This window comes from Oncorhynchus masou, chromosome 18 (assembly GCF_036934945.1).
Source record: "Oncorhynchus masou masou isolate Uvic2021 chromosome 18, UVic_Omas_1.1, whole genome shotgun sequence".
Taxonomy (NCBI): Eukaryota; Metazoa; Chordata; class Actinopteri; order Salmoniformes; family Salmonidae; genus Oncorhynchus; species Oncorhynchus masou.
Window position 1 is genome coordinate 55841967 of NC_088229.1, and position 27753 is coordinate 55869719.

At 41.4% G+C, this 27753-nt stretch overlaps 1 protein-coding gene across 1 annotated transcript in view; it reads left to right on the forward strand.

The window, feature by feature from the left end:
* The window catches only part of mybpc2b (myosin binding protein Cb), a 49886-nt gene that overhangs the window by 20900 nt on the left and 1233 nt on the right, over nt 1-27753 (forward strand). Inside the window, 25 exon segments of the mRNA XM_064923783.1 lie at nt 255-278; nt 11976-12044; nt 12324-12472; nt 12882-12999; nt 13810-13858; nt 14041-14100; nt 14549-14718; nt 14877-15009; nt 16746-16870; nt 17655-17760; nt 18004-18167; nt 18433-18555; nt 18558-18597; nt 18837-18943; nt 19123-19152; nt 20574-20716; nt 20934-21198; nt 21324-21512; nt 21747-21881; nt 22390-22557; nt 24203-24291; nt 25042-25237; nt 25565-25704; nt 26167-26326; nt 26496-26632. Of these exon segments, the coding sequence (XP_064779855.1) occupies nt 255-278; nt 11976-12044; nt 12324-12472; nt 12882-12999; nt 13810-13858; nt 14041-14100; nt 14549-14718; nt 14877-15009; nt 16746-16870; nt 17655-17760; nt 18004-18167; nt 18433-18555; nt 18558-18597; nt 18837-18943; nt 19123-19152; nt 20574-20716; nt 20934-21198; nt 21324-21512; nt 21747-21881; nt 22390-22557; nt 24203-24291; nt 25042-25237; nt 25565-25704; nt 26167-26326; nt 26496-26632 (3089 nt within the window).

Below are 27753 nucleotides of genomic sequence, written 5' to 3' on the forward strand. Positions count from 1 at the left end.
CGCCGCGATTAGGGTGGTTCCACCCGGCTAAATGTCTTTGTCCTCCAAATAAAGTGAATATTCAATTCAGTTCAGTCCCAGAATCCAGCAATGCATTTTTTTTTAAAGTGGCTAAAATCAAAATAATCCAGGCGCAAGACATGTATAAAGGAAATACTAAAAGAAATCAACTTCCCAGTTCAGTTGTTAGTCTGTGTAACACGTCTAATATCCATGCTGTGGTCCTTCTGTAAATAATGATCATTTTTCCTCAGCTGAAGAAAAACCAGCAGAAGATGGTAAGGGACACTTATGTTATATTGTATTGAGTGTTCAGTGTTGATAGGTTTGGTTGTACGTGCAGTATTTCCTCAAAGAAACAAACTTCAGACAGAGTGACTGGTCAACTGAATGAGCAAAATCAAAGAGAAACATTTATTAACGCATAAAATAGAATTACTGTGGGCTACTGTACGGACAAACATCAATGTTGTTATTACTTGCTAAAACACATCAGACATTTGTCTAAATGATTATAAAAGACTTACTGTGCTGCAGTGTACTTTATGTAGTGTACTGTACTGTACCGTACTGTAAAATATGCTATCATATGCACTTTAATGTCTGATGTAGTCCTGTTTGATTATGTATCATCTGCACTCTTGCGGTCTTCCTCTGTTTATTTGTTTTTGTTCTATCTGTATCATTATGTGATTTGTCTTTTTCGTCTTGTTTTTGAATTTTTCTACTTGTTTGATCTTAATGCATTTAACTGAACTAACCATGTCCCAAAGTACATGAATTCATTTGCTTAGTAAAGAAGATGTGGAAATGCATGTACTCCGTCAGCTGTGTGTTGGTTTGTTTATGGTTGCATTACAATCTGATTTGAAAGCTGTGTCTATGTACACACGTGTTTGATGTGTGTTTGTTTGCGTATACTACCCGCGAGTGGCATGTGTGTGCTAGGTGGGTTTGACTGCTGTATTTCTTAGGTATACAAGGGTATATTGAAAGCAGGTGCTTCCACACAGAGTGAGTTAATTAAGTCAAACACCAGATCTCAGCCCAATTGAACACGCCAGGCAGTTACCTGTACATATGCATGCATGTCTGTATGTATGTACATTCTTGTCTGAAATTGACTCCATTGAAAAAGATGAGCAACTGTATAAAATAAATAATTTAAATACTGAGCTATATTGCATGCTCAAACAAATGGGGAAACAATATTTTATACAATTTCTCAAAGAAAGATATTTTGTTAAACAAGTAATATTTTTTCTCTCAAATAGGTAGGGATCAAAATGATTGACACCCCTAAAGATTCTTGTAAAGAAAGTAGTCAAAAAAGTTTAGTATTTGGTCCCATATTCCTACTGTATGACTCTACAAACTTGTTGAATGTGTTTGCATTTATTTTTGTTTGTGTCTCAGATTAATTTGTGCCCAACAGAAATTAACAGTAAATGATGTATTGCGTAATTTTTACTGTAAATAAGAATAGAATATGCTTTAAACCACAGGAGGCTGCTGAGGGGAGGACGGCTCATAATAATGGCATCAAACACATGGAAATCATGTGTTTGATGTATTTGATACCATTCCACTTATTCCGCTCCAGTCATTACCACGAGCATGTCCTCCCCAATTAAGGTGCCACCAGCCTCCTGTGTTCTAAACACGTTGACATTCATGTGGATGCCACCATGATGATGGATAATCCTGAATCAATCACGAATAATGATGAGTGAGAAAGTTACAGAGGGTCAAATATCCTGCCCCCGAAGCATGCTAACCTCGCCTGTTATTGGTAGTGGTGAGATATTAGCATGTCTTGGGGGCACTTGTATTAGTATACTGTACAAGGTATGTATGTATGTATGTATGTATGTATGTATGTATGTATGTATGTATGTATGTATGTATGTATGTATGTATGTATGTATGTATGTATGTATGTATGTATGTATATGTATGTATGTATGTGTATGTATGTATGTATGTATGTATGTATGTATGTATGTATGTATGTATGTATGTATGTATGTATGTATGTATGTATGTATGTATGTATGTATGTATGTATGTATGTATGTATGTATGTACGTAGGTGCCTACGTATGTGCCTGCATACAGGCTGTGTTCAGGTCATGGTAAACCTATAATACTCATAATATGATATCTTGCAAAGTAAGACAACAAAAAAACATTTTAGCTGATGCAAAACCAACAGAACTATGTATGTAAGTATGCAGTATGTGTATCGTATGGACACAATGTACTGTATGTGTTCGTATGCATGTACTGCACTGTGCAGTATACATGTTCCTCAGTGTGTTAACATTTGATATTTAAAATGATTAGATTAAATATCTGTATTTTCTAAATAATTCCTCAGACTCTGGCATGTGTGGAACCACGTCATTCTCATATTTTGGTGGTGCAATAACCCTGTTTCAGTCCCTCAAGGAAGTCCAGTGTTCGCAGTAGAGTTGGTTCTGTGTGCGTCAGAATCGGATGTCCAATTCAAAGGAATGTGTCTATTTTATAGTTTTTCAGTTAAAATGCTTCCTTTTTCTCAGATGAGGCACTGCCTGAAGGAGAGGAGGGTAAGATAAGTTTTGTTGGACTGTCTAAACTAGCAGAGGATGCCTTTGTACTGGATGACTGAGAACACAACCTATGTGTCAACTGTCAACAGCAGACCTGGGTCAAATACATGTACAGTTGAAGACGGAAGTTTACATACACCTTAGCCAAAGACATTTAAACAGTTTTTCTCAGTTTTTCACAATTCCTGACATTTAATCCTAGTAAAAATTCCCTGTTTTAGGTCAGTTAGGATCACTACTATATTTTAAGAATGTGAAATGTCAGAATAATAGGAGAGAGAATGATTTGTTTCAGCTTTAATTTCTTTCATCACATTCCCAGTGGGAAAGAAGTTGACAAACACTCAATTAGTATTTGGTAGCATTGCCTTTAAATTGTTTAACTTGGGCCAAACGTTTTGGGTAGCCTTCCACAAGCTTCCCACAATAAGTTGGGTGAATTTTGGCCCATTCCTCCTGACAGAGCTGATGTAACTGAGTCAGGTTTGTAGGCCTCCTTGCTCGCACACGCTTTTTAAGTTCTGCCCACAAATTTCCTATAGGATTGAGGTCAGGGCTTTGTGATGGCCACTCCAATACCTTGACTTTGTTGTCCTTTGGAAGTATGCTTGGGGTCATTGTCCATTTGGAAGACCCATTTGCGACCAATATTTAACATCCTGACTGATGTCTTGAGATGTTGCTTTAATATATCCACATAATTTTCCCTACCTCATGATGCCATCTATTTTGTGAAGTGCACCAGTCCCTCCTGCAGCAAAGCACCCCCACAACATGATGCTGCCAACCCCGTGCTTCACGGTTGGGATGTGTTCTTCAGCTTGCAAGCCTCCCCATTTTCCTCCAAACATAGCGATGGTCATTATGGCCAAACAGTTCTATTTTTGTTTCATCAGACCAGAGGACATTTCTCCAAAAAGTACGATCTTTGTCCCCATGTGCAGTTGCAAACAGTAGTCTGGCTTTTTTATGGTGGTTTTGGAGCAGTGGCTTCTCCCTTGCTAAGCGGCCTTTCAGGTTATGTCGATATAGGACTCGTTTTACTGTGGATGCAGATACTTTTGTACCCGTTTCCTCCAGCATCTTCACAAGGTCCTTTGCTGTTGTTCTGGGATTGATTTGCACTTTTTGCACCAAGGTACGTTCATCTCCAGGAGACAGAACGCGTCTCCTTCCTGAGCGGTATGATGGCTGCATGGTCCCATGGTGTTCATATTTGTGTTCTACTGTTTATACAGATGAACGTGGTACCTTCAGGTGTTAGGAAACCTCCAATTGACTCAAATGATGTCAATTAGCCTATCAGAAGCTTCTAAATCCATGACATCATTTTCTGGAATTTTCCAAGCTGTTTAAAGGCACAGTAAACTTAGCATATGTAAACTTCTGGCCTACTGGAATTGTGATACAGTGAATTATAAGTTAAATAATATGTCTGCAAACAATTGTTGCAAGAATTACTTGTGTCATGTGTAACAGTTTCACTTTAGTCCGTCCCCTCGCCGGGCTCGAATTAGGGACCCTCTGCACACAGACAACAGTCACCCACGAAGCATCGTTACCCATCGCCCCACAAAAGCCGCAGCCCTTGCAGAGCAAGGGGAACAACTACTTCAGGTCTCAGAGCGAGTGACATCGGTTACACACGCACAAATTAGATGTCCTAACCAACTTGCCAAAACTATAGTTTGTTAACAATAAATTTGTGGAGTGGTTGAAAAACTAGCTTTAATGACTCCAACCGAAGTGTATGTAAACTTCCGACTTCAACTGTCGGTCAAACACTGCTCTGCGCTTGATTTAGCTTGCCCAGTACAATTAAACTAACTATAATAGCCCAACCTCAAATGCTGTCAAGTATTTGACCTATGTATTTGACTCATGTATTTGACCCTAGTCTGGTCTATTTAAGCAAGGCCCGAGGGTGTGTGGTACATTGTGAATATACCACGGCTAAGGGTTGTACTTAGTCACGAAAGTGACAAATATGTAATTTTGCTGGACTATCGCTTCAAAATTACATGTTTATATATTTGTTTTCTTACTTTAAAAGCAGTCTATGGACAAGGAGAGACTGCAGATAAGAAAATAAATATATGCATATGTAAATATATAAAGTACATTCCTTTAATGGGGATAGCAGAAGAAACAATGATGTACTTGTATATTTTGTGTAATATATGAATGTTTGGATGTACAGTACATGGAATTTTGTACCATGCACAACATGTATGGGCCTGTACGTGTTGATTGCCTGAGTAATGCCGTACAATGTATGTGTGTATGTATGTGGAGTTAATTGTAGTTATTTTAATATATTCTATAATGGTTTTGTTTGGTCTTGGACATGGCGACACCATATTATTGTCTTTGATGGTGCATGATTGCAGCACAATTATTGTTTATAATGAAATTGTCTGGTTACTGTAGTTGAAAGTGAAAAGTAAACACAGTACTTTTATTTCCAGGAAAGGGAGAATGAAAATGTCGTCATTTTCTTCTCTTTCCCAAGGAACTATGACCAATGTTCATTATAAGAGGCAAAAGCTTTTTTAATATTGTATAATTCGATTTTTGGAAATACTTACCTTATACAGTTTATGTACTGGAAATATTTACTTGTAAATACAGTACCAGACAAAAGTTTGGACACACCTACATGTACTCATTCATGGGTTTCTTTTTTTTTCTATGTTCTACATTGTAGAATAATAGTGAAGACATCAAAACTATGAAATAACACACATGGAGTCATGTAGTAACCAAAAAAGTGTTAAAATAATCTAAATATATGTTATATTTTCGATTCTTCAAAGTAGCCAGCCTTTGCCTTGATGATAGCTATGCGCACTCTTGGTATTCTCTCAACCAGCTTCACCGGGAATGCTTTTCGGGAATGAAGTTCCCACGTATTCTGAGAACTTGTTTGCTGCTTTTCCTTCACTCTGCGGTCCAACTCATCCCAAACCATCTTAATTGGGTTGAGGTTGGGTGATTGTGGAGGCCAGGTCATCTGATGCAGCACTCCATCACTCTCCTCTTTGGCCAAGTAGCCCTTACACAGCCTGGAGGTGTGTTGGGCCATTGTCCTGTTGAAAAACAAATGATAGTCCCACTAAGCGCAAACCAGATGGGATGGCGTATCGTTGCAGAATGCTGTGGTAGCCATGCTGGTTAAGTGTGCCTTGATTTCTACATGTGTCTGTTACTTAATCTCTGTGAAGCATTTACTTGGGCTGCAATTTCTGAGGCTGGTAACTCTAATGAAATTATCCTCTGCAGCAGAGGTAACTCTGGGTCTTCCTTTCCTGTGGTGGTCCTCATGAGAGCCAGTTTCATCATAGTACGTGATGGTATTTGCGACTGCACTTGAAAACTGACCTTCATGTCTCAATGTAATGATGGACTGTCATTTTTCTTTTCTTATTTGAGCTGTTCTTGCCATAATATGGACTAGGTCTTTTACCAAATTGGGCTATTGTCTGTGTACCACCCCTAACGTGTCACAACACAACTGATTGGTTCAAACGCATTAAGAAGGAAAGAAATTCCACAAATTAACTTTTATCAAGGCACACCAGTTACTTGAAATGCTTTCCAGATGACTACTTCATGAAGCTGGTTTAAGGGAATGCCAATAGTGTGCAAAGCTGTCATCAAGGCAAATGGTGGCTACTTTGAAGAATCTCAAATATAAAATATAATTTGAATTGTCTTAACACTTTTTTGGTTACTAAATGATTCCATATGTGTTATTTCATAGTTTTGATGTCTTCACTATTATTCTACATCCTAAAAAAAGTCAAAATAAAGAAAAACCCTGGAATGAGTAGATGTGTCCAAACTTTTGACTGATACTGTATATATTTGGGATATAGCTGCGAGCAGCAATGAACAGGGGTTCACAGGATGAAAGAAAGGACACAAAATCAGTTTCGATAACAAAGCAAGCACTATCATGTAGGAGCTAATGTTTAGCTAACCTTTAGGTGTAGTTAGTGAAAACATTACCATGTTTATCTCTCAATACCACAAGGAATTATTCAAATAATTACTTAATGTGTTGAGTTTATGTACCAATTCTGGGGTCAATTGATTTATGTTAAGATTTGTTAAATATTTTTAGCTTTAGCGTATTGGTATATTGCAGTCATCTTTGAATTCTGGGACTTTATTTTGTCAATCTGTTTGTGTAAATTGATTAAATCTCAGTCGGTACTCTCCACATTAGCATTCCAAAATAGTTCAATACACTCTCACAGCTGTAATACGCAGACTGCAAGAGGCAGGACTTCCTGTTTAATATTTTCCCTAATAAAATATCCACTTTTCACTATGTTCTGACCACATAATGTGGAGTGTATTTACAGTGGATTAAGTGGACATGTAAAATCTTTTTTTTTTTATGTCAATAACTTAGCCGTCTTTTTGAACAAACGTAAGTTTAGACGTGTTCTATGTCCCTACATTCCACATGTGCTGTGATTTGGTCCTGGTTCATGAGAAGAAGATCCTTTAAAGTATTTGGTAGCATATTTTTTATATTGGCTAATATGCATCTACTGGTAAAGTGTGGCCATCTTTGAATGAATGCATCAACGTTATTTTCTCAAACTCTTTAGGGACTATTATAATGAGTCCAAAGACCACATTTCGAGTGAATCTCACTTAGTACATTAATATTTTGGGGGGGATTGTTTTAAACATTAGTGTTGCGTCGTCCAAAAAGTGAATTGCTAATAGTTTCCTTATTTTTTTAAAGATATTAATGCCAAACTTAACATGTTCCATCATAGTAATGTATTTGATGACCCTAAAAGTTTGAAGTAGATAGGTCATTGTGCAGTGGATATACAAAGAATTTAAATGGACACCAATCCCTTATTTTTTCTCAAACTAAATTGAGATATGTACTATGGGCCTATATACAGAATTTGGTGTTAGTTGTTTAGTTTTTTTAAAAGCGTTTCAAACATTTTCAAGATGGAGGAAAATCTGTCCTAACAGATCTTATCCTTGAGCCAAGTTTGTTTAGCATGAGGAAAGAAGCCTACATACAAAGTTTCACGTTTCTAGGTCAAGCAGGGCGACGTATTTGAGGATTTAAGTGAGACTGCTGAAAACGGCGCCCCTATTGGTCAATCAGTGACATTCTATTTGACCAAGTTACTCATTGCCTCTAGTTCCTGTGTTCCAAAAGAGATAACAAGTTCCCAGTCTATGCTTGAGGTATTTGACCATGTCAAGGAAGAAAATGTAATCCAGCTTCGCTGTGAACCCCTGAATGTATATTTGGAAAGACATATTGATGATTTAATCATTACAATGTGTAATTATCAGAGGCAACTGCTGAGGCAGCTCCAGCCCCAAGTGAAAATGTAAATGTGGAAGGTGGTTTACATTATATGTCTCCTCTGTATAGTCTTTGATGTTAAGTCACCTATTTGAGAGGTGAGAGGTCCTGAACCAGTTCCCCGACTGACATTTTGGTGTACAAAGCACTGTGTCAATGTTGTAATGTCCCATGCCTTATTGTGCCAGAAAATCCCATTTGTCTGCTCTCCGCTACCACTCTCTGAGCGGAGCTGCATTAAAATGTCAGGTTCCAGACCCCACATTTGTATAGGGAGTGACACGTCACATTTTCTGGCCTACCCGGATAAATAATCGATTTGCTCTCCTTCTGAGCAACGGAGCCTAGCCTGGGAGACGGTATAATGAAAGGGGACAGTCAAGTGAATCCAAATTGTGGTTTCATCTCACTGTGGTGTTCCCAGATGGATTTAGAGCTCTCAACATGAACAATACTAAATCATTTCATAGAATCCTAGAACAAGACAACATACTCTTGGCCACAGACAGATTCCTTCACTTCTGCTTAAAGCCAACGTTGTAACGGCGTCTCTGCGCTGCTCAATGGACGTTTCCCGAAGAAAAGTATCTGTCGTCAGTTACGAAATTGTGTCGGTATTGTACTGTAACTGATAATCATATTTATTTTTGCCGTTATAATACAGGTGAAATATTACACTAAGTCGTTTATAATTTGATTTGTTACTATATTTAGAAAGCATTTCAGTCATTTCAAGCAATATTGCCTCACTTTTGTTGAATGGAATAAACAATATATTATTTTCATAGTATTTAGCTACAGTATGTACTTGAGCTTGTGTCCTCAATTGTGAGTACAATTTATAACGATTTAAATCTAAAACTATGCAACATTAGCAGTTCTTGTTTGTGTCCATCTCATGAAAAATCATTATGTTTGGCTATGTCTTTTTAGGCATAAATCTCCATTTTGGACCTATCATTCAAGCAGGCACAGGAAGAGTGTTGATAATTTTCTGATACCAAAACTTTATTGATTCAGAAACGTCTAAAGCCTCAATGTAATGCAAAGCTATGGCCATGAGTATCAAGTTGCATCCTGTCTATTTGGCCTACTTACCAATGGCTTTAAAGAAAACCAGATACAAGGCTGTACTAATGGAATAGCCATTGTAGTCAAAAATGTGTTTTTTAACACAACTTTTTAAGGGTTATCTGGTAATACTTTTTAAGCATTTATTCATTCTTATGCTTTACAAATGAACACTAAATGTTATTTAAACATGCTTATGAATTATAATTCTTATAAATGCTTATGCATGTTTACAATGAATCGGTGTTGTAGTAGCTTACCCGCGACTACATATTGATTGTATTTTTACCTGGCTTTGACTCAGACAATAAGGACTTGTCATTTCTTCCCGAGAACAGCAGAGACCAGCAAATGAAACACATCACTGTTAGCTCCCATTTATCATTATTAACAGCTCCCAAGGGGACACCAGGGAAGTTGTAACATATTTTGTATTTCTAGACCTTTTTGGGGTCTGTGAGAGGGTTTTGTGCATGTATGTTTTGTATATATATATATATTTTTTTACATAATAGTATAGTTTAACAGTGTGTTATTATAAGCTGGGTGGGTCGAGCCCTGAATGCTGATTGGCTAAAAGCTGTGGTATATCAGACCATGTACCACGGGAATGACAAAACATATTTTTTACTGCTCTAATTACACGAGTAACCAGTTTATAATAGCGATATGGCACCTCAGGGGTTTGTGGTATATAGCCAATATACCACGGCTAAGGGCTGTATCCAGGCACTCCGTGTTCTGTTGCACATAAGAACAGCTCTTAGCTGTGACATATTGCCCATCTACCACACCCCCTCGGCCTTATTACTTAAATATAAACCATGTTTGAATCGTGGATGCTGATTGGCTAAAACGGACTATGTACCATGGGTATGACACAAAATACTTGAATACTGCTTTATTGAAGTTTCACTATGCACACCAAGGCAAATGATATCAGAAAAGCAATAAGGCTTGTATTAACACATTTCCCCTTGCTTCTAGCCTAGCAGTTGATCTGCAACGATGGGGGTTTGTATAAACCTTGCTGTCTTTTTCACCGAACTCAGCAATGCCATGTAGAAATGCGATCTCTCCCTGTATCCTACCATAGAGAGTGAATGATGTCCTGACGAAACAGCAACTTTTCCAACCAGACCCAGGCGAAATAATGCATCAGCGTCATTATAATGGACAAACAAAAAGTGAAGCTGCTTTTTGCTGTCATTTCAGCTGCAGAGGCTAACTAGCAGGTCGATGGCTAGCTAGCAAGTGACGAGAAGGTTGATGAAAGGGTTGTGTCCAGGCCTTCCGCTTTGTACTGTGCCTAAGAGCAATCCTTAGCAGTGGTTCTGTATATTGGCCATACACCACACCCTTTGGGCCTTATTGCTTAAAGGATAAACAGATATCAACATACGCCTTGCTCATATCGATATCCAATGATATGGATATCATACTGAATTATCGATATTGGTGCCCACCACTATAGAATCATAGATCTTGATGACAAACATCTTGACAACTTCAGCGAATAGCATTCTAATTCTGGAAGTTTGTGAAATGGTGAATCTGTTAATAGTAATAAATCAACTGTTTTACTTAATTTAGAGACCCTAGCAGAACTAGCAAGATGAGAAGTCAAACGGTACAAGAAACGTTTCCTCCGTTGTCTGTTATGGTCGAAAGACTGTGGTCCAGTCCAGTATCTTGATTTTATGACTTGATTTTCACAATTGTTTCAGTGCTATTGATTATTCTGGTAACATTTCTGCACAGTTAATATGGGTTTACAGTATTATGAGCTTTCTGGATGTGTGGATGTATTTGGATGTGTGTGTGTTACAAGATGTATCCAAACAAGGGATTGGCGCTCATCCAAAAATGTGTGTTTATGATTGTTCAAAACATGCATATGTTACGAAAAAAAGGTGTGAGACCAGGTTGTTTCCTCGTGCTTGCTTCCTTGTGTGTCTATGTACATGTGTGTGTTTGTGTTTCAAGAGGTATCCAAACGACTCGTAAGTGCTCATCGAAACCTCTCTTGGTTATGATTGTTAAAATGTGTACACTACCTGTCAAAAGTTTTACAACACCTACTCATTCAAGGGTTTTTCTTTGTTTGTACTATTTTCTACGTTGTAGAGTGATAGTGAAGAGACATCAAAACTATCAAATAACACATATGGAATCATGTAGTAACCAAAAAGCGTTAAATTTGACCTGCTCTTGCCATAATATAATATGGTCTTTTACTAAATAGGACTATCGTCTGTATACCCCCTCCCCCCACACACACACACCTTGTCACAACACACAACACAACTGATTGGCTGAAACATATTAAGAAGGAAAAAAATTGAAACCTGTTAATTGAAACGCATTCCAGGTAACCATCTCATGAATCTGGTTGAGAAAATGCCAAGAGTGTGGAAAGCTTTCATCAAGGCAAAGGATGGCTACTTTGAAGAATCTTAAATATAAAATACATTTTGATTTGTTTAACACTTTTTTGGTTACTACATGATTCCATATGTGTTATTTCATAGTTTTGATGTCTTCACTATTATTCTACAATGTAGAACATAGTAAAAATAAAGAAAAACCCTTGAATGGGTAGGTGTTCAAAAACTTTTGACTGATAGTAGGATGCGTTCTCTACAGCAGGAAGATAATCCTGCAGCAACAGGAAATTTGAATTATTATGAGGATTATACTAAATTGACATTTGTATAGGGGTTGATACAGTTTTCGTTAGGGCAAATATATTCTGAGATTTCAGTGGAAATTGCAAACTACGGAAGCCTTTTTAAAACTCAAATGCACTACAAGTATGCATTTCCTGCTGTGCAGGAGCAGGACAATTCTCAGCAACAAAAGAGTGATCAAGTTAAGATCCTACATCTGTGAGTGCGGGTGCGTTAATGTGTGTGTGTTTGGAAGTGTGTTCTCATCTCTACCCTCACACCCCTCAGGGTTCCATCAGTCGCAGGAGATTACAGGACTGTTTCTTCAGCACCCTGAGACTACGGTTGCCATAACAGGTTATACAAACAACACTGGCAGTTGACTAATACTAGCTACATCCTAGCATGCAAATACCAATTTGTCTTACTACTTTGAATTCACGTAGGATATTGTTAAACTGAGTAGTTATTTGCTGTATATAAATACTACACTAGGCCTAATTCTGTCATGTACTTTACCAACCTGTTGACCTGAAGTTTACACAATTCAACTGTACGGTAGGAACTTTGGTATAGGAACACATACAAATAGAAAATGGCTTTACTGGCTTTCTGAGTGTTGATTGTGAATGGCAGGTACGGACATTGTGTTTACTGCCAAAGTGGACTCTACTACACTATCAAGGAAACCAACCATTAAATGGCTGAAGGGGAAGTGGTTGGACCTGGGCAGCAAAGCAGGAAAACACATGCAGTTCAAAGAGACTTTTGACAGAGCCACAAAGGTACGTCTATGGAAGTGGGTGGGGTTGGCTGGATGAGTGGAGGACAGAAGTGAGGGAATGTTCTATGCATCACCAATCCTCCCCCACTCTCTCTGAATAAATCAGTTTGTCTTCTGCACTTCTATCATACTCTCTGAAAAGGTAAAAGACAAGCAAGTTGTCACGTATACACGAATACAAGTTGACAAATGCCCATGTACAGCAGAAATGACCAGCCAAAACAGAAGCACAAACGTGCGCATGCTCATACACATATTCGCACTCTCGCTCTCACCCACACACACAAAAACAGGCCTTGTTCACTCATGTGAATCCGGCTGTCAGTCTCACTCACTAATTAGCACCCATTCTGAGGCTCTGCCTCCACACACACACACACACACACCCTTAAATGTTCTACTCCACTTAGATCTACACCTGGGACATGAAGATAATCAAGGTGGTCCCTGGAGACGCTGGGGCCTACAGGTGTGAGGTCACCTCCAAAGACAAGTGCGACAGCAGCGCTTTTGACATCTCCGTGGAGGGTGAGTGGGACATTTTAGGAACACTGACCACTGTCCCCTTAAGGCAGTGGTTCTCAAACCTCTCCTCGGGGACCCCCAATATATTTTGTATCCCTGAACTACCATCGCATCTGATTCATCTATAAGGCTTGATGATGAGTTGAGTCATTAAGTGTGCTACCTTTGAAATGGATGAAATGCATGTAACGACTGGGGTTTTTCGAGAAGAGGTTTGAGAACCACTGCCTCAAGGGACCCAAGGCACCCTTTAAGTTAAAGGGTTATTGTTTTGGTACGTTCTGTAGAGCAGAAGGCATCATTGCCTTTGTCAGGAAGTGATGATGTGTCACCCATTAACTTAAGTTATACCTAAATACTGACTGGAAAATATTATTTAACATCTATTATTCCTTCTATTCAGAATTTCCAAAAGAACAGAAGATTTTATAATGAATGTTTTGCTATTGGATTAAATGTTAGTTAAAATTACTAGACAGTGAGCCCATCATTATCTGATGTATCGAAAAATGTGTTCAACTCCAATGAATGCACAATCAGAGGTTCTTAACTTAAGATAGGGGTTATTACAAGTGTGGCAGATAGCCTAGCCGTTAATAGTGTTGGGCAAGTAACCGAAAGGTTGCTGCTTCGAAACCTCAAACCGAATAGGTGAAAAATCTGTCGTTGAGCACGGCATTTAACCCTAATTGCTCCTGTAAGTCGCTCTGAATAAGGGCGTCTGCTGAATGACTAAAATGTAAATGTGTAATCAGTTTAGGTGCACGCAACTGTAACCCATATGTGTTCTTTATGCAATCCCTCTTATTCCAGCTGTGCATATTGAGGAGCAACATGATATTATGGCCGCATTCAAAAGAACGTAAGCATTTTGTATTCGTGTTTGAGCTTATTAGTATTGCTTTGTGTGTGCGTGCACACCTGTGTACGTGTATGATTGAGTGCTATCCGTAATGTGTTTGACTGCATTTCAGCAAGATATAATGTCCGTTGCTTAATCTAGAATGACAGTATATATTTTGTGCACTGTCTTTCTCTAATTAGGGATGCTGGAGAGGACGAAGGCAGTTTGGATTTCAGTGCTTTGCTGAAAGCTACCAAGAAGTGAGCACTGTTTACATTGTGTGCCATATGTAGGGATCACATAAAGTACAAGGGATCAGGGATCACCGACCACATTCCAGGGATCAGGGATCACCGACCACATTCCAGCGACCAGGGATCACCGACCACATTCCAGGGATCAAAAAATGCATATATGATTACATTATTATTGTTTTTAGCTGTATCATGTTTTAATGCTACATCCATGTGCAGTGTACAGTACATTCCTTCATGTAGCCTATCCTTTAGATTACGAGCACAAAGTTGATTGGATAGTATGATAGAATGTGCTGGAACGAGTCATTCACTTGAAACTGAGAGTGAAATGACCATTGATTTGATAGGTTTTTGTATCGTTGACGAGGGAACCTCTCCCTTTGTCCCCTCTCTTCATCTCGGGGCCCTCTTTCTTCCTTCCCTGCCTCATCCTTCCGTCTTTCACCCACAGGAAGAAGAAGCCAGTCGTAGACGAGGAGAAGGCAGACGTGTGGGAAATCCTGAAGAACGCTCAACCCAGCGAGTATGAGAAGATTGCTTTTGAGTACGGCATTACAGACCTGAGGGGTCTGCTTAAGCGTCTGAAGAAGATGAAGACGGTTGAACCCAAGCACAGCGACGGTAAGATGGAGAGGGGGGGGGGGAATATTGTTATATTTGTCTTTACTTTCTTATGATTACCAAAACAAAAAGCTTCTCCAAGGTATTAAACAAACGGTAGTACCTTGCCAATCTTACAACAACTGTACCCAATGTCATGCTCTCTGTTTCCCCTGCAGCTTTCCTAAAGAGAATGGAGTCTGCCTACTCTGTGGATAAGGGCAAGAAAATCGTACTGCAGGTGGAAGTGGTTGACCCAAATGCCCAGGTCAAATGGTTGAAGAACGGTCAGGAGATAAAATCATCAGCCAAGTACGCACACAAATAAACACACAAATACAGACACACACACCATCAAACACACACACATCCTAGAAGAGGCTACTGGGAGGCTGAGGCTCGTTGAGGACCATTATGGTTAGAACATATCAGTACTGAGGGCCGAACCCCAACTTGAGAAATGACGGCGTAGCAAGAACCTTTGCAGAAATGACTGATGTCAATAAGCGAATCACGTGCATCTCCTGTTAGGATATGGCCATATCTTACTGACGTAATACTAGCAAGGGGAAGTGAAAGAAGTGCGAAGGCTATTCATGGAGATGGCCACTAACGGAGATTTACAAAATAGATTCAAAAAAGTCCACTTACGTGAGGAAGCTATAGGCTACGTGACTGTTTCCTAGTAACGAGTTTACGTGACTTAACGCAAAACACAAAAAGCAAACTCACCAGGTTGTTTGTTTACTTTCCTCTTGGCCTATTCAGTCAACAAGATATTTGTTTTGAAAAGACGTTTTGCATCATGTAAGCCTTCCATTGAACAATCTCCCATCAAAAGGCAATGTAGGCCTATCTATTTTTGTCTTCTCTCTGGAATGCATTGGTCGAGCAGAGTCCTCTCTCTCTGTAGCAATGGCAGATATGTGATTAATTGCACAGTTGGCCCTATCTGATTTACCGCAAGCTAAGCTGGTGTTCTCCACGTCTCCTAGACTTGACCGGCAGCGCTGGAAAATAGCTCTCTAAAATTATCTCTCCGCAACTCCATCATTCTAAATTGCGCTGCCATCAACACATTTTATTTCTAGGAAGCCATAATCAGCTTCTCGGTGGCCAACAAATCACGTTGACAGGTCATATCATTCCCTGCGCATAAACTCCTCATGTTTATTTTTTTTTAATCAGAAAATTTTTGCTACAATTTTTGAATCCCCCCCATCTTGGCAGTGTAGAGATTTTTTTTGCATTTTTAAGCCACTTTCCTGCAATTATACACATTTCTCAATGGAGCTGAGAGAAAATGCTGCAGTTTTAAAGTGAATTTCCTGAAATTCTATGCATTTTGCTCAAACATAATAACAAAATCAATACGGCTGAATTCATAGTTTTTTTTATTTTTACTTTTATTTTGGTGATTGTTAGTTCTGAAAAATTTTATTATAAAAAAAAAAAAATGGATTGGTCCATTATCTTTTCTACATACTTTGTATCTGATTAGTCGTTTAAGTTCACATTAAAAAGCTGTTTGGACTTACGCAGCCCGAGAAAAAAAACACTTGGGCTGCCTGCCAAAATGTCTTCTATTCAGAAAAATCCTTGCTCATGTACAAAGTCAGATCTGAATCAATATCATGGACAAGGCTTAATTTAATGGCCATAGTTGTTTACTTGTGGCCTCGTGACAGTTTGGTAGCCTTTACTGTACTTCACCTCTGATTACTTAGTACTTTTAGCTCTTAACTTAATACTCTTCTATTCTTTCTTTTAAAAACGTTTTTTCTTTTTTGTCTATCCCCAGTATGAACTATGAGATTTATTGCGGCAACAACTTTAGAAGACTAAAATAACCCATGCGTTAGTTCTTCTAAACAAATGACAGGTCAATCACTTTCGGAAAACTGTAGATTGCCATTTCATTCAAGTTTTACATGCTGCTCATACAAGTCTTATAAACGGGCTTTCGGAGAATGTTAAACGACATTCATTCACAATGCTGTCTCTGTCTATCCTTTCGTCCGTGTGTCCGTTTTCTATCTGTGCACCAGGTACATCATAGAATCAATTGGCAACCTCAGGACGCTCACCATCAACAAGTGTAGCCTGGCTGATGACGCTGCGTACGAGTGTGTGATTGGGGAAGAGAAGTCCTTCACAGAGGTGTTTGTCAAAGGTACGCCTTCTTCTCACTCGTCTACACTCTTAGAAGAAAAAAAACTACTATCTAGAACCTAAAAGGGTTCTTCGACTGTCCCCGTAGGAGAACCCTTTGAAGAACACTTTTTGGTTCCAGGTTGAATACTTTTGGTTCAAGGTAGAACCCTTTTGGGTTCCATGTAAAACCCTTCCCACAGAGGGTTGAACATGGAACCCAAAATGGTTCTATCTGAAACCATAAAGGGTTCTACCTGAAACCAAAATGGGTTCTTCAAAGGGTTCTCCTATGGGGGCAGCCAAAGAACCCTTTTGGAACCCCTTTTTTTCTAAGAGTGTGGAGTTGTGATTTGCTGATGCCATGTATCATAAAGTGTACCTTTATTGTGGTGTTACCCCATGTATCATAAAGTGTACCTTTATTGTAGTGTTACCCCATGTATCATAAAGTGTACCTTTATTGTAAAGTGTTACCTCATGTATCATAAAGTGTACCTTTATTGTAAAGTGTTACCTCATGTATCCTTTATTTAACGAGACGACTCCCATTTACATAGTAATATAATCATAAAACAACAAAAAAAGATTTTGAATAATGTAAAAAAATATATATATTACAAAAAATATTTGCAGTTGTGTACGCTCACTGTCACACATTTTTCGAAAATGACTTTGACCCCTGAGGGCCACCGTGTAGCCAATGTACCAAGTAATAAACACAATGCTTTTTACACTGCACTTACAATAATGTCCCAGTGTTAAGGAACATGAAAATGGTGTCTTCTTGTTGTCGTCCTCTCCAGAGCCCCCGGTCACCATCACCAAGCTGCTGGATGACTACCACGTGGTGGTGGGAGAGAGGGTGGAGTTTGAGGTGGAGGTGTCTGTGGAGGGAGCACACGTTAACTGGTCAGTAAACCTTTCAGTAATGCTTAAATTTGACAGTCCCCTTTAATCTGGTATCATTGTGGTATTTTACATGGCGTTAACTAAGAAACTGTGTAGTAAAAATGGATACTTTATAGTACTGACCTCAAAGTTTAAAAAAGAAGGAAAGTAAAGTTCAGCTTGGAAGGCCTGAACCATTTTTATGTTCCTGGTGTCTGAACAATTCACTCAGGTGTTTCTGTGTCACCTACTGTCACTCCTCAGGATGTTTGAGGACCAAGAACTCTCCAGGGACTCCCATAAGTACCGCTTTAAGAAGGACGGGTTTAAGCACATGCTCATCATCCAAGAGGCTTCGCTGGATGACATTGGAATGTACTGGTGCTTCACCAACGGCGGGCGAACCAAAGGAGAGCTGGAAGTTGAAGGTACCATTCTTTGTTCTAGGGAAAAGATGAGACATATTTTCCAGTCTTCGCGGTGATTCAAATCCAGTTCTATATCTGCGGTGGATTTTGTTGTAGTGCTGTGGACAAACACTTGTAGGTATGCTAGTTTGGGTATCCTCTCACTTCTCCCTCTCCCTCTCTCCCCGTCTCTTTCTCTCCGCATTCTGTTTCGTTCCCCTCGCTTTCCTCTCTATCCCTGTCTCTCTCACTCTGCCCTCTCCCAAATTGCTTCCCCCCCCCCCAGAGAAAGAACTGGAGGTGTTGCAGAACATCGCTGACCTGACGGTGAAGGCCGAGGACCAGGCCATGTTCAAGTGTGAGGTGTCTGATGAGAAGGTGACAGGGAAATGGCTCAAAGATGGCGTGGAGTGGTGCCCAGTAGTCACATCAAGCTGACCCACATCGGAAGGTACGGGCCCATGTTACGTGTCAAGTGACTTTAGATTGTAATTATGTTTTTGTATCAACTTCTGATTATGTTTTGCCTACAGAGTGTGTTACGGTCGTATGTAACCACGTGGACTGTCTGTCTTTTATTTTCAGTATGTATTGTATTCTAGAATGACGAGGAGCTGTGACTGTGTAATTCTCTAATGAACTAGAATGTGGCAATTCATTAACAACTTCCTCATCCTCAATGTGTTTTAGAATCCATCGGCTTACCATAGACGACGTCAAGCCCGAGGACGCTGGAGACTATACGTTTATCCCAGACGGATATGCCCTCTCACTGTCCGCCAAACTCAACTTCCTGGGTAAGAGAAAGAGAGAGAAAAGATGAGAAAAATATCTATATTTTTTTTTTAAATGACAAATTCACCAACTGTGGAGAAATTTACATCATGCCTATACATACTGTTTAAATGGAAATAAAGTCCCTTAACATCAGTTCAAGTCACATATGAATAAATCCATTTTGTTTTCCTTTCAACAGAAATTAAGATCGACTATGTCCCCCGCCAAGGTAGGTTTTCTAAATTACTGCTATAAACATAATGCCATAACTATTGATTCACATCAATATATGCAATATATCAATGTACAGTGCATTCGGAAGGTATTCAGACCCCTTGAATTTTCCATTTTTGTTACTTTACAGCCTTATTCTAAAATTGATTAAATCATTTTTTTTCTTCATCAATCTACAAAAAATACCCCATAATGACAAAGCAAAAACATGCTTTATAAAAAGGTTGCAAATGTATTAAAAATACAAAACTGAAATATGATATTTACATAAGTATTCAGACCCTTTAGTCAGGACTTTATTGAAGCACCTTTGGCAGAGATTACAGCCTCCAGTCTTCTTGGGTACGACACTACAAGCTTGGAACACCTGTATTTGGGGAGTTCCTCCCATTCTTCTTTGCAGATCCTCTCAAGCTCTGTCAGGTTGGATGGGGAGCGTCGCTGCACAGCTATTGTTTAGGTCTCTCCATAGATGTTTGATCAGGTTCAAGTCCGGGCTCTGGCTGGACCACTCAAGGACATTCAGACACTAGCCCGAAGCCACTCTGTTGTCTTGGCTGTCTGCTTAGGGTCGTTGTCCTGTTGAAAGGTGAACCAGTCTTCCTGAGCGCTCTGGAGAAGGTTTTCATCAAGGATCTCTCTGTACTTTGCTCTATTCATCTTTCCCTCGATCCTGCTAGTCTCCCATGTCCCTGCTGCTGAAAAACATCCCCACAGCATGATGCTGTCACCACCAGGCTTCAGCGTAGGGATGGTGCCAGGTTTACTCCAGACGTGACGCTTGGCATTCAATCCAATTAGTTCAATCTTGGTTTTATCAGATCATATAATCTTGTTTCTCATGGTCTGAGAGTCTTTAGGTGCCTTTTGGCAAATTCCAATCAGGCTTTCATGTGTCTTTTACTGAGGAATGGCTTCCATCCAGCCACTCAACCATAAAGGCCTGATTGGTAGAGTGCTGCAGACATGGTTGCCCTTCTGGAAGGTTCTCCCATCTCCACGGAGGAACTCTGGAGCTCTTTCGTGTTCTTGGCCACTTCCCTGACCAAGGCCCTTCTCCCTCGACTGCTCAGTTTGATCGAGCGGCCAGTTCTACGACGTGTCTTGGTGGTTCCAAACTTCTTCCATTAAAAAATGATGGAGACCACTGTGTTCTTGGGCACTTTCAATGTTGCAGAAATGTTTTGGTGCCCTTCCCCAGATCTGTTCTTTGACACAATCCTGTCTTGAAATGTGGTAAAAGTCAAGGGGTCTGAATACTTTCCAAATGCACTGTGTATATGTGTGTGTGTGTGTGTGTGTGTGTGTGTGTGTGTGTGTGTGTGTGTGTGTGTACATTAATTATCAATATACTGTAGATATAATAATCTAACATGTACATTTACATTCGCACCGTTATTTGCCTTGTGTATAAAGACCCACCCAAGATCCATCTAGACACCACCGGCAACATGGTTTCCCAGAACACCATCATTGTGGTGGCTGGCAACAAGCTGCGCCTGGACGTGGAGATCTCTGGAGAGCCTCCTCCCACTGTCGTCTGGGCAAAGGGAGACACGGTAGGCACTTCCTAAAGTAATTCATATAAATATGTGTGGAAGTCAGTTGCTAATTATTTAACTCAAATTTTGTCTTGAATATTTCCGGTATGGTTTATATGTATATACAGATATGATATACCTTTAATCAATTTACATGTTCATGAAACCAAACACATCTTATTTTCAGGCTAACATACTTTTGCTCGTGGGCGTGTTTTGATTTCTTGTCTCTTAGGCAATCACAGCTGTGGAGGGTCGTGTGAGGACGGAGAACCGGAAGGACCTGAGCTGCTTCATCATAGAGGGGGCAGAGAGAGAGGATGAGGGCAACTACTCCATCATTGTCACCAACCCTGCCGGAGAGGACAAGGCTCATCTGTTGGTCAAGATTGTTGATGTGCCTGACTGCCCTGAGAATGTAAAGTGTACCTCGGTGGGAGAAGACTGTGCCACCATGGTCTGGGAGCCACCCAAGTTCGACGGTGGCGCACCAGTCACAGGTTTTTAAATACTGAAATACTTTCATGTTAAAAACATGAGTAACCCCTTTTAGTAACAGAACAATGTGATAGGTGGATGGATGGATGGATGGGTCACTCATTCTCTTCCTCTTTCTCTCGTTCAGGCTATCTCATGGAGAGGAAGAAGAAGGGCTCCACCAGGTGGACGAAGCTCAACTTCGACGTGTACGAGGGGGTGACGTACGAGGCCAAGAGGATGATTGAGGGCGTGCTCTACGAGATGAGGGTGTACGCCGTCAACGGCATTGGCATGTCCCAGCCCAGCCTCAATTCCAAACCCTTCATGCCCATCGGTGGGTGGAGTCTCAAACGGATCTCACTTTTGGTTGTCTCTCGCGTCTTTCTGGATTGCTCAGTATTGTCAACCCCCACTTTCAGTAGTTTTGTCTCTCTCACTGTCTCTGTCTTTTGTGTCTCCTCTTTTTTTCCCCTCTCTCTCTCTCTCTCTCTCTCTCTTTCTCTTTCTGTCCCTGTATCTGTCTCGCACCTCCCTCCGCGTCTTTTGTCTCCTTCTCTTCCCACCACAGCTGCAACCAGTGAGCCTCTGGGCCTCAAGGTGCATGATGTCACAGACACCACATGCACCCTGAAGTGGCTGGCCCCTGAGAAGATCGGTGCCGGAGGCCTGGACGGATACGTTATTGAGTACTGCAAGGAGGGAGGTGAGGGTGTGAGACAAAATAAGACCCTTTTAAATGGGAATTTCATTAGGCCTAGCTGTGTCTAAACACAGATTTGTGTCAGTTCAACAATGGCATGAAATGAATGTTGTCCAAAAACAGTAATTTGTTGTGTATTACAAGTTGTGGTAACACAGCTACTCAAACGGTCAGTTTCCTACACCCTGTGTCAAACGCCATAGTCTATCATTGTCAAACTTTATATATCTTTGTCAAATCTAATTTATCACTGTCAAACCTCATTCATCACTGTCAAACCCCATTCATAACTGTCGTACCTCGTTCAAGGTCAAACCTCATTTATCACACTGTCAAAACCTATTTATCTCAGCCATACTGTAGCTCATTTATCACTGCCAAATCTCATTTATCATGGTAAAACCTACTTTGTCATTGTAAAACCTTGGCCTGGTCAAACCTTACGTATAAACACAGTCAAAACTCATTGATCGCTTCCTCCTCAGTCTGTTTCCCTTTCTTTTGGTCCTAGACACGGAGTGGGTGGTAGCGAACACTGAGCTGGTGGAGAGACAGACTTACACGGTCCGTAACCTCCCCACCGCGGAGAAGATCAATTTCAGAGTGGTGGCCGTGAACATTGCTGGACGCAGCCCCCCTACCGGCCTGACCCAGCCCGTCACTATCCGCGAGATCGTGGGTGAGTTCTCTGTCACCCGTAGGAATAGGACTGTGTGTCCTGCTGAACAGGGCCCTGTTGTATTGTATTGGGTTCATTTCAACTTCAATCTGGAGTGGATGACGTAAACCACAATCCCCCCCCCACCCATCTCTCTAGCTCGCTCTCTCTCTCTCCCCATCTCTCCCCATCTCTCTCCCCCTCTCTCTCTCTCCCCATCTCTCTCTCTCTCCCCATCTCTCTCTCTCCCCCTCTCTCCCCCATCTCTCTCTCTCCCCATCTCTCTCTCTCTCCCCCTCTCTCCCCATCTCTCTCTCTCTCAATTCAATTCACTTTATTGGCATGACGTAACAATGTACATATTGCCAAAGCTTATTTTGGATATGAGAATGAGAATCAAAATTGTCAATGGGACAACAGTAACAACAATAACCAAGGGTCAAAATAGCCATACATTCAACAATAACAATAAGCATACAGTAGAGTACATGTGCAGGTTGATTGGTCTGTCAGACACTGTCCCTCAACTTATGGCAGGCAGAAATGTAGTGCGCTGGACAGGTAGCCTATCTTCATCAGAGAGGTCTTTGAAACCATGAATAAGGGTTTCAAATTTGGGTTTCAAATTTGTGTTTGTGTTTCCCAATAAGCAATATAGTTTTGTCTTGACTGTGTTGTAATTTGGTTTATCCTGATTGATTGGATGTTCTGGTCCTGAGGCTTCAGTGTGTTAGTAGAACAGGTTTGTGAACTCAGCCCCAGGACCAGCTGGATGAGGGGACTCTTTTCGTTGCTCAACTCTTGGCATTGCAGGGCTTGATAGTGATATGAGAGGGAGTCACTGTATTTTAGATGTTTCCAAAACTTAATTGCTCTTTTTTGAGTTTTTATTATTAGTGGATATTGGCCTAATTCTGCCCTGCATGCATTGTTTCTCTCTCTCACCCCATCTCACGCTCTCTCTCTCTCCCCATCTCTCTCTCTCTCTCTCCCCATCTCTCTCTCTCTCTCCCCATCTCTCTCTCTCTCCCCCCATCGCTCTCTCTCCCAATCTCACGCTCTCTCTCTCTCTCTCTCCCCATCCTCTCTCTCTCTCTCTCTCTCTCTCCCCATCTCTCTCTCTCTCTCCTCCCCATCTCTCTCTCTCTCCCCATCTCTCTCTCTCTCTCCCCATCGCTCTCTCTCCCAATCTCTCTCTCTCTCTCTCTCTCCCCATCTCTCTCTCTCTCTCCCCATCTCTCTCCTCTCTCTCCCCATATCTCTCTCACTCCCCATCTATCTCTCTCTCTCCCCATCTCTCTCTCTCTCTCTCTCTCTCTCTCTCTCTCTCCCCATATCTCTCTCTCCCCATCTCTCTCTCTCTCTCCCCCCCCTCTCTCTCTCTCTCTCCCCATCTCTCTCACTCCCCATCTATCTCTCTCTCTCCCCATCTCTCTCTCTCTCTCTCTCTCTCTCCCCATCTCTCTCTCTCTCTCTCCCCATATCTCTCTCACTCTCTCTCTCCCCATATCTCTCTCTCCCCCATCTCTCTCCCAATCTCTCTGCCTCTCTCTCTCTCTCTCCCCATCTCTCTCTCTCTCTCTCTCTCCCCATATCTCTCTCACTCCCCATCTATCTCTCTCTCTCCCAATCTCTCTGCCTCTCTCTCTCTGTCTTTCTCCATTAGAACTGCCCATGATCCGCCTCCCCCGCTACTTGAGACAGAAGTACATTAGAAGAGTGGGCGACAAAATCAACCTGACCATCCCCTTCCAGGTCAGTTGTTCAAAGTTACCCATTAAACCAAGGTTTGTATATTTTTTTTATTTGAACTAAAGTCGCATTTTCTGTTTGTTTATTTAACCTTTATTTAACTAGGCAAGTCAGTTAAGAACAAATTATTATTTACAATGACGGCCTACTGTAACGGCTTTCGTCTGGTGAAGGAGAAGCGGACCAAAATGCAGCGTGGTGGTTATTCATGTTCTTTAATGAAAGGAACTAGACATGAAATAACTAACAAAATAATGAACTAACAAAATAATGAACGAACGAACGAACGAACACCTAAACAGTCCTATCTGGTGAAGACACAGAGACAGGACCAATCACCCACAAACACACAGTGAAACCCAGGCTACCTAAATATGGTTCCCAAACAGAGACAATGACTAGCACCTGCCTCTGATTGAGAACCATATCAGGCCAGACATAGTAATAGACAAACAAGACATCCAACATAGAATGCCCACTCAGATCACACCCTGACCAACCAAAACATAGAAACATACAAAGTAAACTATGGTCAGGGTGTGACACCTACGCATGACGTATGATCCAAAGCTATCTTGAATGCTGTGACTAATACAGAATCACTCTATTTGGGACAAGCTTGAACAACTTATCAGGTGCCCATTATCTAGTGAAGTTGCTTTACCAGGTACCACTGCAGTTAGTCATTGACAGCTATTGTTTTGTCCTTCATTTGTTTCTATTCTGAACAAAGTATTACCTCGTGTCTAATAGGGTAAGCCACGTCCCAAAGTGCAATGGTATAAGGATGGGGAGGAGCTTGACAGTCGAGTTGCCAGCGTACGCAATTCCGAAGTGGACTCTATCCTGTTCATCCGCTCGGCTGAGAGATCCCACTCTGGGAAGTACGAGTTGGTCCTGCAGATTGAGAACATGGAGGCCAGGGCTATTCTGGAAATCAGGATCGTAGGTAAGAGATGAAAGACAATTGTAGACATAAGTGTCCTCCCTTCTTCCATCCGTTTAATGGCTAATGAACACAACCCAGGATCATAAGTGAAGTGGCTAAGTCATTTAGCATCGCTACTGCCTTCCCGAGAACTGAAGTAGCTACTGTTGTCCCCCAGAACCAGAAATGGCTTGGCTTTTTGCATTTTTATGTCGCGGGTTCGAATCTACGAAGTCGATAGTATACTGGCTCTAGGCCGCTGTAATGTCTTACTGTGGTAAATATCGTGCCATTTTTTCATCCTAAACGGTTTTTTTTTTAAAAGACCATATATTTTTGTCCAATCAGAGACACCCGGGCCTCCCGAGGTAGTGAAGGTCACAGATGTTTGGGGCTTCAACGCTGCGCTGGAGTGGAAGCCACCAAAGGACGACGGCAACTGTGAGATCACCGGTTACACAATACAGAAGGCGGACAAGAAGACAAATGTGAGAGAGGAGGGCTTAGGGACAAAGGGATCAAATACTCCATCCCCCAGCATGCAAAGCAAAGCTATGGGCTACTGTATAGGATTGTGAATTTGTGGCATGGGGAATGGGAATAAAAAAGCAACTAGAACCAAATCAAATTATTTGGTAATGGACACCGTGGAATTCTCTCGAAACACAAGATCACTACAACTGACCACTCTCCTCATTACCCTCTCTTTCTCCCCACCCCCACCCCTCTCTATCTCTCTCTTTCTCACCCACACCCCTTCGCTCTCTTCCCCCCCTCTCCCCCCCTCCTCTCTCTCTCTCTCTCTCTCTCTTTCTCCCCCCGCCCCTCTCTCTCTCTCTCTTTCTCACCCACACCCCTCTCTCTCTTCCCCCCCCTCCCCCCTCCTCTCTCTCTCTCTCTCTCTCTTTCTCCCCCCACCCCTCTCTCTCTCTCTCTCTTTCTCTCTCTAGGAATGGTTCACTATCTACGAGCACAACAGGAGGACAAACTGCACAGCCTCAGACCTGATCATGGGAAATGAGTACATGTTCCGCGTCTACAGCGAGAACCTCGTTGGAAAGAGTGAGGATTTCTGCCTCAGCAAGGACACAGCCATCATACCTAAGATAGGTGGGTATGCGCGCGTGCGTGTGTGTGCTGTGCATACTTACATACCTTATGTCAACAAGGCCTATAGTATCTTCAGTGCCTACAGTATTTTAACAGAGACATCCATTACAGTATGAATTCATTACCACTCCGTATTAATTCACTGTATAATAACTTCCCTTTCCTACAGGATTGGAGTACAACCCACCTCCATTCAAGGAGAAGGATATGAAAAGCGCCCCCAAGTTCATACAGCCCCTGCTTGACAGGTCTGTGGTGGCAGGCTACAGTACCGCCATCAGCTGTGCTGTCAGGGGCTATCCCAAGGTATGTCTTTTGGGACAAGCAGTCCGAATACTCTAACTGTAGGTGCAGGGGAAGGGGAAATTGTTGCTTTGTTGAAGAACCTTTGGCAGCGATTACAGCCTCAAGTCTTCTTGGGTGTGACGCTACAAGGTTAGGAACATCTGTATTTGGGGAGTTTCTCCCATTCCTCTCTGCTGATCCTCTCAAGCGCTGTCAGGTTGGATGGGGAGCGTCGCTACACAGCTATTTTCAGGTCTCTCCAGAGATGTTCGATCAGGTTCAAGTCCAGGCTCTGGCTGGGCCACTCTAGGACATTCAGAGACTTGTCCTAAAGCCACTCCTGCATTGTCTTGGCTGTGTGCTTAGGGTCACTGTCCTGTTGGAAGGTGAACCTTCGCCCCAGTCTGAGGCCCTGAGTGCGCTGGAGCAGGTTTTCATCAAAGATCTCTCTGTTCATATTTCCCTCTCTGTTCGTACTCTCCCTGCCGCTGAAAAACATTCCCACAGCATGATGCTGCCACCACCAGGCTTCGGCGTAGGGATGGTGCCAGGTTTCCTTAAGACGTGATGCTTGGCATTCAGGCCAAAAAGTTAAATATTGGTTTCATCAGACCAGAGAAACTTGTTTCTCATGGTCTGAGAGTCCTTTAGGTGACTTTTGGCAAACTCCAAGAGGGCTTTCATGAGCCTTTTAATGGGGAGTGGCTTCCGTCTGGCCACTCTACCATAAAGGCCTGATTTGTGGAGGGCTGCAAAAATGGTTGTCATTCTGGAAGTTTCTCCCATCTCCACAGAGGAACTCTTGAGCTCTGTCAGAGTGACCATTGGGTTCTTGGTCACCTCCCTGACCAAGGCCCTTCTCCCCGATTGCTCAGTTTGGCCAGGCTGGCAGCTCCAGGAAGTGTCTTGGTAGTTCAAACTTCTTCCATTTAAGAATGATGGAGGCCACTGTGTTCTTAGGGACCTTCAATGCTGCAGAATTTTTTTCATACCCTTCCCCAGATCTGTACCTCGAAACAATCCTGTCTCGGAGCTCTAAGATATTTCTGTTTTTGCAAAAAAAATATGAAAACCTGTGTTCGCTTTGTCATTATGGGGTATGGCGTGTAGATTGATGAGGAACACATTTTTTTTTCAATCCA